Source organism: Triplophysa rosa, linkage group LG23 (genome assembly GCF_024868665.1).
Source record: "Triplophysa rosa linkage group LG23, Trosa_1v2, whole genome shotgun sequence".
NCBI lineage: Eukaryota > Metazoa > Chordata > Actinopteri > Cypriniformes > Nemacheilidae > Triplophysa > Triplophysa rosa.
This window is the reverse complement of record NC_079912.1, coordinates 19,325,540-19,342,560: the sequence shown is the minus strand read 5'-3', so window position 1 is coordinate 19,342,560 and position 17,021 is coordinate 19,325,540. Positions and strand designations below refer to the sequence as shown.

At 38.2% G+C, this 17,021-nt stretch overlaps 1 protein-coding gene across 3 annotated transcripts in view; it reads right to left on the bottom strand.

The window, feature by feature from the left end:
* Positions 1-17,021, bottom strand: part of st18 (ST18 C2H2C-type zinc finger transcription factor) — a 58,158-nt gene that overhangs the window by 10,006 nt on the left and 31,131 nt on the right. For all 3 annotated transcript variants that reach the window (XM_057322787.1, XM_057322788.1, XM_057322789.1), the window contains 9 exons: positions 15,951-15,981; positions 14,299-14,492; positions 9,728-10,423; positions 8,361-8,495; positions 6,970-7,060; positions 6,441-6,533; positions 6,027-6,217; positions 5,228-5,427; positions 1,115-1,345 (listed from right to left, as the gene is read on the bottom strand). In XM_057322787.1, coding sequence (XP_057178770.1) covers positions 1,115-1,345; positions 5,228-5,427; positions 6,027-6,217; positions 6,441-6,533; positions 6,970-7,060; positions 8,361-8,495; positions 9,728-10,423; positions 14,299-14,492; positions 15,951-15,981 — 1,862 coding nt within the window. The remainder of the gene's footprint in view (positions 1-1,114; positions 1,346-5,227; positions 5,428-6,026; positions 6,218-6,440; positions 6,534-6,969; positions 7,061-8,360; positions 8,496-9,727; positions 10,424-14,298; positions 14,493-15,950; positions 15,982-17,021) is intronic.

Sequence of the window (17,021 nt, the reverse complement as noted above, 5' to 3'; positions counted from 1 at the left end):
ACAGTTAGTATACGTTTAGAGTTTTGCCACATGTGTAAAAACATCGGATGCGAAAGGTAGGAAACATAAAATGTAGCAATATAGAGGTACAAATGATAAGTTCATGTCAGCCATTATGTTTACATACTGTACTTGATTAAAATTGCTTTTTTAGAACCATTTTACTGGCGACCCTGACACAGCGTGCTGTTTTTTCCTGCTTTCAACTAAGTGAACTGCAAAGTGTGTTTACTGGCACTGTGATTAGCCCGTGCCATTTATTTAAGAAGATCCAAAACAACACAACACACTTATATTTCTGTCCCTACACAGCATTTGCGCAGAGGTTGACAAAATGTAAAAAAACACTTTCTCATTAACCTTTAACTAAATAACAATAATAATCAAATATTCATTTTAAGAAAACGATCAGTTTTATTTTTATTTTCAACATTATTTTCAAACAATGAGAAGTAAAGTAGAAAAAAATTGATTGCAAATATTTTTAGTTGTTATTTACTTCCTATTTATGTTTATCACAATTCACGTTATATTAAAATAAAAATGAATTTTGCTTTGAAAAATCATTTTCAGATATTTTTATTCCTGCTTCTGCAGAACACAAAAGAAGATATTTTGAAGAATGTTGGTGACCAAACAACATTGGAGCCAATTGACTGTTGTACAGACACAAAACCACTGAGACATTTCTCAAAATATCTTCTTTTGTGTTGCACTGAAGGAAGAGTCACATACAGATTTTGATTGACATGAGGATGAATAAACGATGACAAAATTTGTTTTTGTGAACTTTTAACTGTTTTACAAGGTGGATAATTTGTCTCTTGCAGTGTGAGGTCAACATTTAAAAAAATCATTTCCAGATCTTTTTATTTATTCATTTATTTATTTTGTATAGGAGGGGCGCAATCTCAAATCAGAGGCTGGGCTGGCCCTGTTTGCTCGTGTTTGTTTTCGCTGTCCACTGCATTTACTTTTTTTGTATTATTGTTACTTCCATAGTTTCATAAGAATTCACTCATTTCAAACCTTATTGGCTTTAAGAAAGTTTTAAGATCAGCAGAAGCGTGAACACAAACATCGTGCAACTCTTGTTTCTGCTTCAGTGTCTCACCTCTTTGTCCAGCGAGACGGGCGTTTTGCTGAAGTTTAACGGCACGTCCCAGGTGTCCTGCTCATAGAGGACGCGGTAGATGGCCGGGGAGATCTGGAGACCTGCCGCTTCAGGTGGGGTAAAAAGAGCCTCTCCTAACGCCGGCATCACAGGAGAGTCCCTCGCTTTCTCTCGCTTCTTCTTCATACTCAAATCCAGCGTCCCGTTCTCATCTACCTCGATGAGGGAATCCTGAATGACAAAAAACATGGACTTACATTAAAGCCAAACCGTAACACCCGTAACCGTAACAATGCCTCAGCAACCTTCAGCATCATTTTTGAGGCAAAAACAGAAAATCCTTCAGAACATGTATGACCACAGAGTTTTCTGGTGTTAGACATTTAACATGCATGAGTTTTCTAATGGACAAAGAAGTGTCGTTTTTTTTTTGTGACAGCTCCGTTATTTTGTTTCTAGGTGTCAGGCACAAAGGTTTAAGGTCACTACCATTAAAGCAGAAATGAAAAAGCTCAGCTTTGCTTAATAATGTTTTATATTTCAACTTGTTTTGCAAGAACAAATCAGCAACTAATGATAATATCATATTTAATACTTAATATAATAATAACCACTGTGATTCAGATTACAAACCAGATATGGAAGTACGAAATAATAATATTATTCAATAATACTGACCATATGCTATTCATTACCATTATACGCAGGGCAATTTCAGCGTTATGGACATGACATAAAAATGCTTGGAGAATGTATTTGTTACAAATATATTGAACCATATACTTATATTTTACTAAACCCTTGATAGATTCTAAACATCAGAAAAATGGATGTGACAAAAAAAGGACACGGTTTTTGGGAGACGACAAACTTTGTAAGATTTCTGTGAATTTAAATTCTCAAACCTGAAGCAATTCTACCCAATAAATGGAGCAGGGATGCCTCTTTATAGAACATGAAGTTGCTACTTTATTTTAATTTTCATGTGTCCATTTATGAGGAATATGTACCGTTATGGATGTGACAATCCTGAAAATGGCTCTTACCTGACTATGTAAAATAAAAAATGCTTTAAATACTTGAAGAGAGACCTCACCACCCCCAAATGTTGAAATCTGTGCTGTTAGTAGAGTAAACACCTTTGATAAAAACTAGATTTTTTCATGGTAAGGTTGACATTTTCATGGAATTGCCCAGCAACAGTGTGTGCAATGATATTTAGTCCTTTTACCAATTATTTTTTATTATTATTTATTTGCATTTTTTATTTGTTATATTCTGTAAGCCCTTCTTGTACACTTCCTGTTTTTGTTTACATGCATATTGCATCATCCATAATCTGTTTTTATAAGTTTTTAATGTATGTTTGTACTACTGAGGAAAGTTCTATTCTATTCTATTCTATTCTATTCTATTCTGTGTTCTGTTCTGGTCCGTTCCGTTCCGTGTTCCGTTCCATTCCGTTCCGTTCCGTGTTCTGTTCGGTTCGGTTCGGTTCTGTTCCTTTCTGTTCCGTTCCGTTCCGTTCTATTCTGGTCCGTTCCATTCCGTTCCGTTCCGTGTTCTGTTCTGTTCTGTGTTCCATTCCATTCTATTCTATTCTATTCTGTGTTCTGTTCCGTTCCGTTCCATTCCATTCTATTCTATTCTATTCTATTCTATTCTATTCTGTGTTCCGTTCCGTTCCATTCCATTCCGTTCCGTTCCGTTCTATTCTATTCTATTCTGTGTTCTGTTCCGTTCCGTGTTCTGTTCTGTTCTGTGTTCCGTTCTATTCTATTCTATTCTATTCTATTCTATTCTATTCTATTCTATTCTATTCTGTGTTCTGTTCCGTTCCGTGTTCTGTTCTATTCTGTGTTCCGTTCCGTTCCATTCCATTCCATTCTATTCTATTCTGTGTTCTGTTCCGTTCCATTCTATTCTGTATTCTATTCTGTTCCGTTCCGTGTTCTCTTCTGTTCTGTGTTCCGTTCTGTTCCGTTCCGTTCCGTTCTATTCTATTCTATTCTATTCTGTGTTCTGGTCTGTTCTGGTGCGTTCCGTTTCGTTCCGTTCTGTTCTGTTCTGTTCTGTTCTGTTCTATGTTCTGGTCTGTTCTGGTCCGTTCTATTCTATTCTATTCTGTGTTCTGTTCTGTTCTGGTCCGTTCCGTGTTCCGTTCCATTCCATTCCATTCCGTTCTATTCTGTATTCTATTCCGTTCTGTTCCGTTCCGTGTTCTGTTCTGTGTTCTGTTCCATTCCGTTCTGTTCCGTTCCGTTCCATTCTGTGTTCTGTTCTGTGTTCTGTTCCGTTCCGTTCCGTTCCGTCTATTCTATTCTATTCTATTCTATTATATTATATTCCGTGTTCTGTTCCATTCTGTGTTCTGTTCTGTGTTCTGTTCCGTTCCGTTCCGTTCCGTTCCGTTCCTTCTATTCTATTCTATTCTATTCTATTCTATTCTATTCTATTCTATTATATTCTATTATATTCTGTGTTCTGTTCTGTTCCGTTCTGTGTTTTATTCTATTCTATTCGACTCGACTCGATAGGAGTAGAAGAATGACTTGTGTTCCCCAAAAAACCGTCAGGACCATTTCTTTGTATTCGAAAACGATCCTGTGAATTTTCATCTTCTTCGTGGAACTATAAAATCTGACAAAGAACGTTTTAGGAACTTTTATTTCTAAGAGTGTAAATTCAACGTCTTTGAACTTGGCACCAACTCTCAACGCACCTATCGAGCTCATTCCCTCCCCACCCCGCTTCTCACCCATCTACTGACGTTCTCTTCAGCGTCTGAAACAAGCGAGGTGATGCTTTTCTCCCACACTCCCCTGAAACGCTGTAAGACGTTAAGCTGTATTCTTAGGGAAAAAAACAAGCGGCTTGGCACGAACAGAGAAATCAAGATACTTAACATGCATAAAGACATTTCGACGCAGATGACAGATCGGCTAACACTGTTTAATTCATGCGCTCAGTTTGTGCAGTATACCTGCTCTCTCTGCCCACTGAGCGCCGCGACTACCAACGCTCTGTTCGCTGTGTAGGTGTGTGAAACGTTTCGACACATACTTCTGTGAGTTTCTCTCACTTTCATTTCTTGGGAGGAGGAAGACCTGCTTCCATCGAGTGAACTCGATAGATTCCACAGTTTGATGGTTCGCCCAATCATTTATTTTGATTTTCTTTCTTCTGAAGAACACAAAAGCAGATATTTCGAAGAAAGTTGGTCACCAAATTGATCATTGGCTTCTATTGTATGAACACAAAGCCACTGAGACATTTCTTAAAATACCTTCTTTTGTGTTACATAGAACGTTTCGGATAACATAACGGGGAATAAATGACAGATTTGTTTTGTGAACTCTCAATTTTACAAGGTGGCTAATTTGTTTCTTTTGTACATTTTGCACAAGAAGTGTTAGGCCAACGTGACAGCTTGGTGCAGTATTTAATACATTCTTAACAATGGAACAATTTTCTTTTCTTTTTTTGAGGAATATTTGATTCATTTTTCACAGTATAACACACGTAATCTGCTGCTCTGCTCGGACTTTTTAAATTTAAATAAATGAGTGCTGTCTATAAATCCCCCAACCAATTGATTTAATCCAACTTCTCATAGATCGTCTGTTAGAGATCAACGCCAAAGGATCTGCGCGAGCTTATCTAGGATCATATATTACTTAGCAAAATGTCTTCGGCCATCTGCAGCGTAAAAAAGCCCTGTCTTTCTCTCTCTGTCTCTCTCTCCTGCAGACGACAGAACCCCCAGCGTCACCATTAGTGCAAGTAGAAATCAAATGCACGGCCACATGTTTTACAAAAAGCTTCATAATTGTCATGGAGAAAAAAGCTGCGATTGTATTCCTCCCAATTCTTTTTGATGTCATTACACAAATTCTCCTTTGTGTACATTAAAGCTTTAGGGGCAGTGGGGGTAAAAAAAAAAACAGGAGAGAAAAAAGCGCCATTCTCTTGTTCTTGTGCCACCAGAGGCGAAACAGTCTTGTGTGCCAAAAAGTGTCTTTTGATGTTACTCTCTCTTTTTCATACACAAATCACAGTTGTTTCAGAATGACCACATTAAATACCTTTTTCTGAGTGCTCTAATTTGATTACCTTTGTGGATGATGCCAGGGGCCGGCCGGGGGGCAGGGCTTCGCCGTTGTCCCGGCAACGGGTGGAGAGGTTGAGAATGGATGCGGACGTGATGTTGGACTGGAGGCTGTTGCTTTGGGCTTTGTTGAGAGCGGGGCTGCTGTCTCCGGGCATGAGCATGCGAGCGGCGGGACCCAGAAAACAGGAATATTGTACAGAGGCTGAGAGAGAGAGAGACTTTTAAGAGTCCATTTATTACAAAAAAGTTAAAATACATGAATAATCCAAAATAATAATAATAATAATACAAATAAATAAATAAAAAACACTTAACACCTAGACATAAATTTCCAAAACACCATCACAAAAACACTGGTTTACAGCCAATTTATATTTAAGCATTTATACCATTGACCAGTTTATAATAATTATTTATTATAAATGTTTTCTTTTAAAAATTTTAATGCAAGATTTTAGTAAGCCCTTTAAAATAGACACAGTATCAGTTGACCCAGTACCAATCAAATGATTTTTCCTTGAGAGAGAGAGAGAGATTGTAGCTGTTAATATAAAGCTGAGACAGATGGAATGATTAAAACATTATCATGGATTTTTTGTAGAAATTGTGAAGGGCCATTGCCTGTGCAAAAAATATGGCACAGGGAAATTTGTCACCTTTTTTGTCATTCGGGTAACGTTAATGTCTCCTCACATGAATTATTTAAAGTTTCATAATGTACGGCTCTCAAAGAGCAACTTTAAATCGCAATTGCAAATGTCAGTTGACGCCGAGAAGCCTTTGCTATATACACACACTCACATTCAGAGAAGTGTGAGGACTCGAGGGTCTGTTCGGACGCCTGCTTGCCAAAGACCTGGGCGTCGAAGCTGGCGTAGTCGAAGCGGCCTTTACTGAACTTTTCCATGTCTTTGGACATGCCCGCCTGTAGCGCTGCCATGGGATGTGCAAATCGGTACGCAAAGTCAAACTTCTTCAGGTTTCCTAAAGGTCTGGATGAAAACAATGGGTATTTTTTGTTTAACGTTGTGCTTTATTAGTTGAGCTACTGAAACACAACCACTCGGAAAGCGATTAATACAAGATGATTTTCTTACTCAGAAATACACTAAACTTATCTTGCCTAATGTTTGAAAAATCTAATGTTACAGGTCTTGAATGTCAGAAAATTCTGTTCTATTTTATTTTCGAAATGTGTGGACAAAAATGTATTACCTGGGCATTCTCTCTGGTGTCTGTCTGCACGTCACCGGCTCCTCCTGCGGTTTGGAGATCTTCTCTGCCGCCGCTATCGGACAGCCCGAGAGACTGCGACGAGAACATAAATGTGAAGTCAGCTTCCTCACCGTTCACCTCTGTCAGTTGTTTGGGCTATTAACTTTATATTTGAATTGAAACGAGCTGCATTAAATGCTAATTGTACAATTAAAATGAATCGAACAGTTTGGATGCGATAAACATCTCATTGTTTTATAGTCTCTCTAAGTGTCATTAACATTTCGCTTGCGTTCTTCCAGCAAACTTCACGTTTTATTATTTAGTAAATATCGGAGTTCTTATTGCATCTGTTTGCAGAACAAATGAACTTGTGTGACCCTTTAATTTAGTGTAAACGGGAATTATAAACGCTTTGAAACGCTTTCTAAAATTCATAAACCGAGTTGACTACGACCACATTATTTTAAACAACACGGATTTGTGATTGTGAAACCATTCACAAGTTCATGTTATGTATTGTTTTTACCTTCTGTGAGTGCTGCGGTTGCTGTTAACGTGACCTCTGCCTGTACAGCCGGGGGTCGGACACTTGAGGACATTCTCATGCATTGCAAGAACTACAGGAGACAAAAACATCATGTTTAACACATTTCTTCTAGACAACAGAGAGATTAAATAGAGAGCAAAGTTTCTCAGATATTTCTCCTAAGAAAAATAGGCAGAAATCTGACAAACATCTCTGTCGTGAGCGTTTGTGAAGAGACGTCAACAATGTGTCAAACTGAGCTCAGATTTGTCTCGTCTGCAATCAAAAGTCAATAATATTGAAGATCTCAAGATGAACAATTCTCATCAAATCCTGATTATTTGACCTCTACAATCTACATTCATTTCACACCTCCACACTCATCATGTATTTCAACAATTTTGTTTCTATTTTAATTCCTCTTAAGTCATTTTCGGAGAAACATACGAGACTAAGCACTTAAATAAGACAGCAGAAAACTTCATCAAATCTCCTGAGCTACAAAAGAGGCAAAACACAAAAAGACCATTCAAGTAACGCCAGCATTTTGCCGAAGTTCTAGTGTCCTTAGAAAGTTTTTTTACTCTGTTTATAATTTTCAATTAGTTTGGAGGATGTGGCCGTCCGTATATTTAAAGACTGCATCGGCAGCTCCTTTGATTCGCAGAACGCTGCCTCTGGTTTAGGAGTGTGCATGCTTTCATATTGGAGGAAAAAAACTTAATTACATTTTCCCTTTCTTTTGTGGCATCACTGTTTAATGGCGAATGTTTGTTGTTCTACTTACACGTGCGGAAAACAGGGAGCAAAAAGTGTTTTCAATTAGCATTTTTCTCTGGAAAGCAAACCTCGGCTGATGGCTGGGAATTGTGTTTTCCGGAGTTTCAAAACTATTTCAAAATGATCTGAAGCAAACTGATGTGCGTTTCATTGTAAGCCGCAACATAAATCAAACACTACGCATCCACGCATATATAATACACAATAAATGACTTTAAATCGCATGTTGTTTTGTGCTATACTGTACAGTATATGGTGCACTTGTACATATATTGATATTATTCTTATATTTTTCGTTCATAATTATTCATTGAAAACACCAAACGGATCTTTGAATAGCAGACATTTAAACGGAGTGCATTTCATGCCTTGTGTATGCAAAATACAACACGGGCTGTTTGGTTAAGCAATCAGGTAATATTTGATCCCGTTGTAGTTGTGTAACCAGACCCCGATCATTAGTAAGGCATGAATATTTATGGGCTGTTAACGATTACAGTATTGTTACCGCTAATTGTATTTGTTCTGTTTCGCATTGTGCCACCGTCAAGGGGGAAAGTGTGTCTAATGTCTTCAGGAAGTGATGCGTAACGCGAGAAGAACACACTCACTCTCCGGGGGCACTCTGACTTTGTGCGGGCATCCCGACAGGCTCCGGTGATGTGGATAGAGGCCGGTCACGTGACCCGTCCCGTCACAGCCCGGGGTCGGGCATTTGATGTCTTTCTTTTCCATCCGAGGGGAATCTGTAATAGACACGGTAAACAAGTGCGCTTGAACAATGCACAGATAATCCCATCCCGTGGCATTTTCTCTGTAGGGATGCATTACATTAGTTAAGGCTCAGGTCTTAGTAGGGCCACTGATTTCTTAGCGAGAGATTACGGCCCATTAAACAGCAGTCATGACAAGATTCACAGTGCTTAAAGCTCACATCCGAGATACTTTGCTGGGATTTATCACTTAGTGTTCGCTCGTGGAAAATATCTGGCTGATCAAAATCCAACATCTCACGCTGGGAAGATTTTCTTCTTCAACGTCTTTTTTAATGGAGCGCTTTGGTTATTTACTATTAAATAGTTTCCTGGCAAAATGTTTTAGCATGTAAGAGGATTTCACTTAAAATCTCTGTCTGATTTATAATTTGTGTTGAACCTGTAATGGTCCAATAACAGAGCAGGACTGATATATACAATAGATTCATACAATTCTGCAAATATTTGATCGTATCACAGGAAACATGACACAGGAAATTAGGTGAAAATGAACGAACAAACAAACAAACAAATATTGTTTATTTATTTATGTCTAATTTTAATAAACATATAATACATAAATATTATTGATTTATTTCATATACATATTTTATATTTTCAATTTTATTTTGACCTTATAGTATATTGTATTGTATAATTGTATATTTAAATTACTCAATTTATCATAAATCAATAAAATAAATCAATAAATAAAGGAAAGAAAGAAAGCACAAACAAACAAACAAACAAACATTGTTTATTTATTTATGTCTAATTTTAATAAATATATAGAAATATATAATAAATAATTATTATTTATTTATTTTATATTTTCAATTTTATTTTGACCTTATAGTTTTTTGTATTATATAATTGTATATTTAAATGACTAATATATCGCAAATAGGAGTGTCACAATTATACAATAAATAAATAATTTTAATACTTTTTCCCTGAAAGAATGTGAAAAATGGTTTTACAAACTTGTATATCGCACATTGCGTATGTTGCATTCATCTTCAGTCTCGTGCAGCCCTATTATATATCAAACAATTTAAATATGTCTTACTTTTGCTTCTCATAAGGCAAAACAATACAAATTAAACTTATACAGTACAACCATAAATGTTTGGTGAATCTCTTGCGAATCTAAAGCAAAACTTATTTATTTATATGTGTATCTAAACTGCAGTCAATCTGTATTGAAGCACTGAAACACTCACCTTTGTTGCCGTGATACAGGCTTCGGCCATCCATCTCCAGCATCCTCTGCTGCCTCCTTTCATGGTTCATCTGCTCCAGGAAAAAGCGGTCCATGTCCTTATAGGCACTATGGAGGACTTGTCTATGTTCAGACTGCAGTAACATAGCCTGCTCCAGAAGACTGAGGTTCAGCCGGGCCCTGTCCAACTCCAGACGTCTGGCCACCATACCTGGACCCCAAACGCCTCCTCGCTCCTCCATCCTGGGCGTCTGGAGCTCCTCCTCGCTGTCGCTGAGCTCTCTCGGACAACCGTACTCCTCCATCAATCCCCCTGCGCTGTTTCTGTTGATGTAGGCAGAAATGCCATCTTCATGGAGCTGGTGCCCTACTCGGAGTCTCTTTATAAGGCCATCGTCCGCAGGTGGACTGGGGCTGTGATGGACACCGTTGACCTTGGTCAGGGATGGAGGACTGCCCCATTCTTCCTCGTCTCGTTCTGGGGACAGATGATATCCGGCTCTGATCTCCTCGTGGTTTTTGTCTTCGAAGTCCTGGTTGCGTTCCTCATCTTCCTGCTCGATCTGGTGTTCTGACATTTGAGAGACCAGGTTTGGTGAACCCTCGCTTGCTTGATCCGACCATGACAACACAGTGTGTGACTTTGTGTTGTGATAGACAGTATCATCCAGGACATCACCACCATTGAGATCCTCATCTGAAATATAAAAGAACAACATGGCTTTTGGAAAACACTTCTTAACAGATGGAGTGTTTGGAGGTTAACAGACGAGCAGACTAATGTTTAAAGGAAAAAATGACTGTAATATGACTACAGTATGAATAAATATATAATGTAGGACGATAAAATCTATTTTTATCTTTAAAAGAACAAAAAATGTCAAGACCACAGCTTTCTGATGCATCTGAACTACATTAAGATTAAAAATATATATTTTTTGATAACACATAGATTGCCTAAAATATTAAAATTTATATTTACACTACAAGAGATTACAATAATATTTATATAAAGTAAAAATCCATTTAAAGTAATAATCAATTTAATCTTCCAACTGTTCGAGTTGAATAACTGTGTTTTAAATTAAGACGATAAAAAACGGATAAAAGTGAATATGATTACGAGCAAAGAACCACTTTTAGTGCTATATAGCACCATTTTCTCTTTTTGAGTGTACATTAAAAATATATAGCCTATATTTTATATAAAATATTCCATTCCAATTGACACTACATGAGATTATGAAAAACATTCCAAATATATTTTGACCATTAACTCCATAAACTATAAATAATAAAATAACTAAACATATTTTAAAATAATTGAAAAATAATGTGTTTAAACTAATAAAGTATTGAATCTTCCATCTGTTCAAGTTCAATATCTGTGTTTTAAATCAAGGCTACTTATCATAAAACTTGATAAATGTTTCCAAATCCACATGCTTTGGCCACAAAGGATTTAAGTAATAAAGCTTTAAAGCACTATTTAAAGAAGCATGATTTCCTACATTACTACATCTGATAAATCCATAAAGCTTATTTGGCTGATTTATAGTGAATCGTTCCTTTTTTATAGGGTCAGACAGATCTCAGACAATTTTATCCCTCAAAATCACCTTTAAATGACTCTTTGGAATCGTAACAGCCCCGATTACATTAAGTCACCGAGTTAATGATTAACAATAGAAAACTATTATCAGGATAGACTTACAATCCCCCTGATCTCACTGAAACTTACGCACCAGGGTTAAAGCTCATCGGCCACCAGGGTTTAAAGTTCAAAATAAGCCATTGGTACGAGATACTGTACATCTATCCTCTTAGAGGGCCTTACGCCGCCCGTAACACCATATGCATCCGCTGAGTTGATTAGATATTACAGCGTTTCAGGGGCTTCTAATGGGATCATACGGCCTCACCAAACAGTTGTTGGACTTAAAGAGCATTTAAAGTAGTTTTGCTTTTAATCTCCCCCAAAACATCCCTAAATGACGGCTAGAGAGCTCAGTGGCATTTGCGATCTCGCTCGTCTCTTGCCAAAAACGGAAACCAGGCTTTGAGGGGTTAGAGTGCTTTCCGACGCGTTCATGCCGTGCCAAACTCGAGCATAATGTCGCAGAGGTCTACACTGACGCTGAACAAACACAAGGGCGTAACGTTAGCGCTCAACCTAAATTTTGATTCTGTTTGAGAAATGGCCGGTTATTTTGTGCTAATGTTATTTTTGGAAATGCACCTTTTTATGCGTTTTGAATGCTACTGTAGTGCAGACGAAGCATCTGATCGGACAGTTCTGGTTTTGGATGCAGATTCGTTGTAACTAATGATAAAATACAAGAAAGTAAACATCCATGGCATGAAGCTTACCAAACTGCCACTGTATGTATATCACCTTATAAGTTTCCCTAAGAAAAATGTACCATGGTTTTGTTATCATTAAAAATATAATGATTAAAAATAAAATATACAGTAAATGATATTTAAAAAAAAGTTGTATTCATAATATTTTTATGAAGAAACAAAAGTAATACGGACTTGATGCAAAATAGCGCCCCCCACAGCAAAATCACCAGTGTTAAAAAATGTCAAATTAACACTCAGGGTGTACAGTATATATAATCCACACTCTCAAAGTGTGGATTATATATACACTGTGAGAGTTAATGTGACCCTTTTAACACTGGTGATTTTGCGGTGTAGCCATGCCTGATCGTATGGGAAAACGTTTTCGTAAGAATGCATACGATATTAATTGTAAAAAAAAAACGATTATTAGGAAAAAATCACGAAGCGTGAACGCAGCCATTACTGGGACGAAAGCAGATTGTATACTCAAATTTACAAAAACGATCATACAAGTTTGACGAATTAAACACGAAAAACGTTACGATTTGTTATACAACAGTTGTGTTAATCTTAATGTTTCATATATTTTTTTGACATTCTGAAAAATCTCCCAAGAAAAACCTCGAGGGTGAACGACAGCAGACTCGTGTTGTTTTTGTGTGAACTAACTGTCCCTTTAAGCACGTACAAAGCAAACCCCAGCGAGCGCACTCGAAAGCTGGCGATTTCCCTCATTTTTGACGCTTTTGTCAGCAGCGACTGAGGTGCGAAAACCCAGCGCGGTCCAGCGCGGATGAAAAGTTCGCCAGTTATGCTAAGACACAATTAACAAAGCAGACGATTAGGAGTTCTCTGCCATCCAGATGGAGACAGCCCTGACCGAAAAAAAGATGAACAGTGAAAAAAGAGAAAGACTGAAACAAACAAGGGCGAAAAATGCTTGGAGGCAGCGAGTGGTTTGTGTTTTGGAACAGGTGAATGGTTTATACTCCAGAATAACCATTACCATTGTGTGTGTGGAGACCAGAAGCTTGGCTGGAGTGACACATACCCAACAGCACCAAATGGAAGCCGTACACCCCTTTAATTCCTCCCCGTTTTTTATTTTGCCGCTTTTGGTGATGAAATTCAGAAACACCCCTCTCCCCCCCACAGATCTATTCAGTTTGTCACTTTTGCTCGAGTCCAAGTCTCCATCCTCTCCTCTCTATTCTTTTTATTCAAGTTATGGATTTTCCAAGTGCTCTTTGGCACAACGCAAAGCAAACATGTTGCATGACAAATGAGATTTTCTTAATCATTCCACAACTTCAAAAATAATGCGGACAAACAAGGGGGGGGTGAAAAAAAAGGTTATGATTATTACGAGTAATATGAATTCGGGGAAACAAAAAAATTCCATTTCCAATGATGCTGTTCAATTTATTGAGCTATTTCGTTGTCCATTTAACAACCCACATGTGTCCAATAATGAGTCGCGCACATTATGCCTAATTATGTATATTTGGTCTGCGTTCGATGGTCTAACAAAAGCTTTCGAAAGGGACAATTACGTTTGTTGCTTGGTTACATCGTTAAAAATATACCAAACAAGTGCAGATTATAGGGGTGTGGAGGTACACATGTAAAGCATGGGTATTGTTGCCAACATGTTGGTAATTCGATTCATTAGGAAATGGCAGCATTTCGCTTCTGGAAGGGACGCCGCTGTAAAGCGTAATATCAACTTTAACGTTTCCGTGCCGCCGTTGCCAAAAATGTTTTGTTGTCAGAGCGTGCGATCGCTCTCTTTGTAAAGGAGGCACAATATAATTTGGTGCATTCTATTCTCAGTTCCACTATTTGCATAATTATGCAAGCGAGCGCACGCGCTAATAAAAAGCACGTTTGCAGGCTGCATAATGAAGTCGGCGGTAGCCACTTTAACTACAAGTTTTTAATCCGGGTTTCAAAGTCGTCGCTCCATCGCTTTACGTGGACGATTTACACAAAAATCACTGACAGTCTCTGGACATGATCTTTATAAGGAAGATGTGATAGACAAACAGCAACCCCGGTGACAATCAACCGGGGGGGATGCGAGGGGGCGGATGGACAGAAAGATGGATGCGGCGAGGGAGGGGAAGAGGAGAGGAAACAAATATATGAATGCAACAGATGGTAGTTTAAAATTCAGCGTCAATTGTTCATCAAAACAGTCTACACAACAGGACATCTGTCTACCTGCTGGAGTGTCAGTGTTCCTGGGCGCGTCTTTATCCTGAGCGGTTGCCAGGTCTTGCTCGACATCCCCCTCACTGGAGCAGGGGCTGGGACTGTAGTGCCGGGGCTTCATTAGGAGAGATTTCCTCTTGTTGACCGGGACCCCGCGGCCCCCTTCTGCCGCCGCACGCTTTTTACCCGCTCCGGGATACAAGCTGGAGGGTGAAGTCGAGAGCCGGTGTGTTAAAAGCATTATGTCTCAAATGAAACACAAGTCAGATCAAAAGAGTTCCCCCCACATTCACATTCTTTCAAAAAAATCCTCGTCTTATGAAAATGAACTATGGTTTTCTTTTTTTTTTTTTTTCAAGAGGAAAAAGAAGTGGTTAGTATAATAAAACCACCACTTTTGCTACTGTAAAAAAACTATAGTTTGATTTTGTAAGTCATTCATTCTTGTAACTCTTATTAAGACGTGATGTCATCTAACAATGATCTATATTTATTATTTTTATTTGATCATTTAAACAGTCTACTAACTCATTAACAAAGTTTAAAAAAGCGAATAGCTGTCACCTTTATACAATGAAATATCCATATGAAACCACAGATGTCCCTAGATCTGGCAACGCCCTGATATATGTAGTATTTTGTTCCATCTGAATTCAAAACTTAGTTTACACATGCACTCTTTGTAAAAACCATCATGTCAAGATTCAGTCTCGTTGGTGCACAAAAAACATTGGTCGTCCTAATCTTTCATCAAAACGTAATAACTTTTCAGCTAATGTCACCAAGCCCTCCTTTTTTTCAGCCATTCTCATTCAACCACCTGTCATAAAGGCCATTTTCACTATCCAGCTGATTTCATATAGTGTGTCACATTACAAAAGGTTGTTTCGTGTTGACTTTAAATGAGTCAGTGAGTTTGTTCGAAAACTCATCAGGCCGGCGATCTGAAATTCTCCACAAGATGTGACTAAGAAATCCAGCATCACAGATCCTCATGTGTGAACTTATGTGTGAACAGAGAGTCCAAAACAGTCAAATATGAACTGGCTTGTTCCTTTCAATGAGAAATCTGTTGCTATAATCAGCTTTTACGCTGAATAATAAGACACTATGAATGGCCTAGGACCACGTTATGAAAGATAGTATAGGTTTTGAAACTTCAGAAACTTTTGTAATATTTGTATGAAGTTCTCAAACCTAGCAGAATTTATTTTAAAGAAACGTTTTGCTTTTCAACAATTGCATGTTTGATGAACAACTGAAATAGTGTTTAAAATAAAGACAGAAGTATTTGGACACGTCGTGGTTGTCAAGCGTGCATCACGTCTATTGTTAAAGTGATGACGCACACCTGTGGTTAGCACACCTGTGTAAACTTGAGGGTAACTGACTTCATATGCCGAACATGACCTTGGGACCTGTTGGTTGAAATGTTTAACAAAAAATGGCTGAGAAAAGTGAATGTAGCTTTGAGGAAAACGTCCAGCAAACGTTGCATCTATTCTAATCTCATTTTAAACGAGATTAAGTGTTCAAATATGTTTAGAAGCCACTTAAAGAATCTGCAGAAGTCTTAACTGTATTTTTGACAACTGCATGTATGCTGTAGAGATGTCAAAAAAAAAGAAAAAGTGACATATCGGTAGTGAACTCTGCCTTACCTGGGCGACTCAGCGATGCAGTCAGGCAGAACTGCAAACAGAAAGATAGAGCGAGAAAAAGTAAACACACGTGTTTACAACACCTGCCTGTGGTCCTTCACACACTTTAATGTCACACTCACGGGTGGACTCTCGCGCTGACTCTGTCATACATGTCTTTTAGAGACATTAATACATATAAAAATCATACATAAATCACACGCTCTCGTCCCTCCTTTGTGAACTAGGCTTTGAAAAAATGGCTACAGATTGTAACAAAAAGAATGCAAATCTACACAAAATGCCCCTGCCAGATTCATCCTTTAAAGACAGACATGCAAATGAGCGTTCTGGTAGTTTTTTAAGCCCAGATGAGAGGATACAGCTGGCCTTGTGTGGTCTCACGTGTTTTTGTTTTTTTTGGTAAAGATTTCGAGTAGCGCTGGTGAGTTATGGCCTGATCGTCCAGGTGACCGCTTGCAAATCAATACAAAACAAAAAGAGAAGAGAAGACGAGGACTGAATCACGAATGGTCAGAAATCTGCAGAACACAAAAAAGATGTTTTGAAGAATGTTGGTAACCAAACAACGTGGGACCCCATTGACTTCCATTGTAAGAACACAAAACCACAGAGACATTTCTCAAAATATCTTCTTTTGTGTCCCAAAAGAGTCATATATACTGCAGGTTTAAATGACATGAGGGTGAATACATTTTTTGTGTACTGTCCCTTTAAATGAACAGTTAACCTATGGTTCACCACAAAATAAAATTATGCAATTTTATCTGAAGCACATGAAGCACAACAAATGCTTTAGACCACACAGCGTTTTAACTTTATTCAAAGACAAAATTGTGCTTGGAAAATGCTGGTCCACATACAACTGTGTTGAACAATCACAGCTTTGACAACATGATACAGTCAAAGCAAGACTGTGAACTGCATGTCCCAAGAGACATGCAGAGAGAGAGAGCGTGAGAGAGAGAGAGAGAGAGAGAGAGAGCGTGTGAGAGAGAGAGAGAGAGAGAGAGAGAGAGAGAGAGAGAGAGAGAGAGAGAGAGAGAGAGAGAGAGAGAGAGAGAGCGAGAG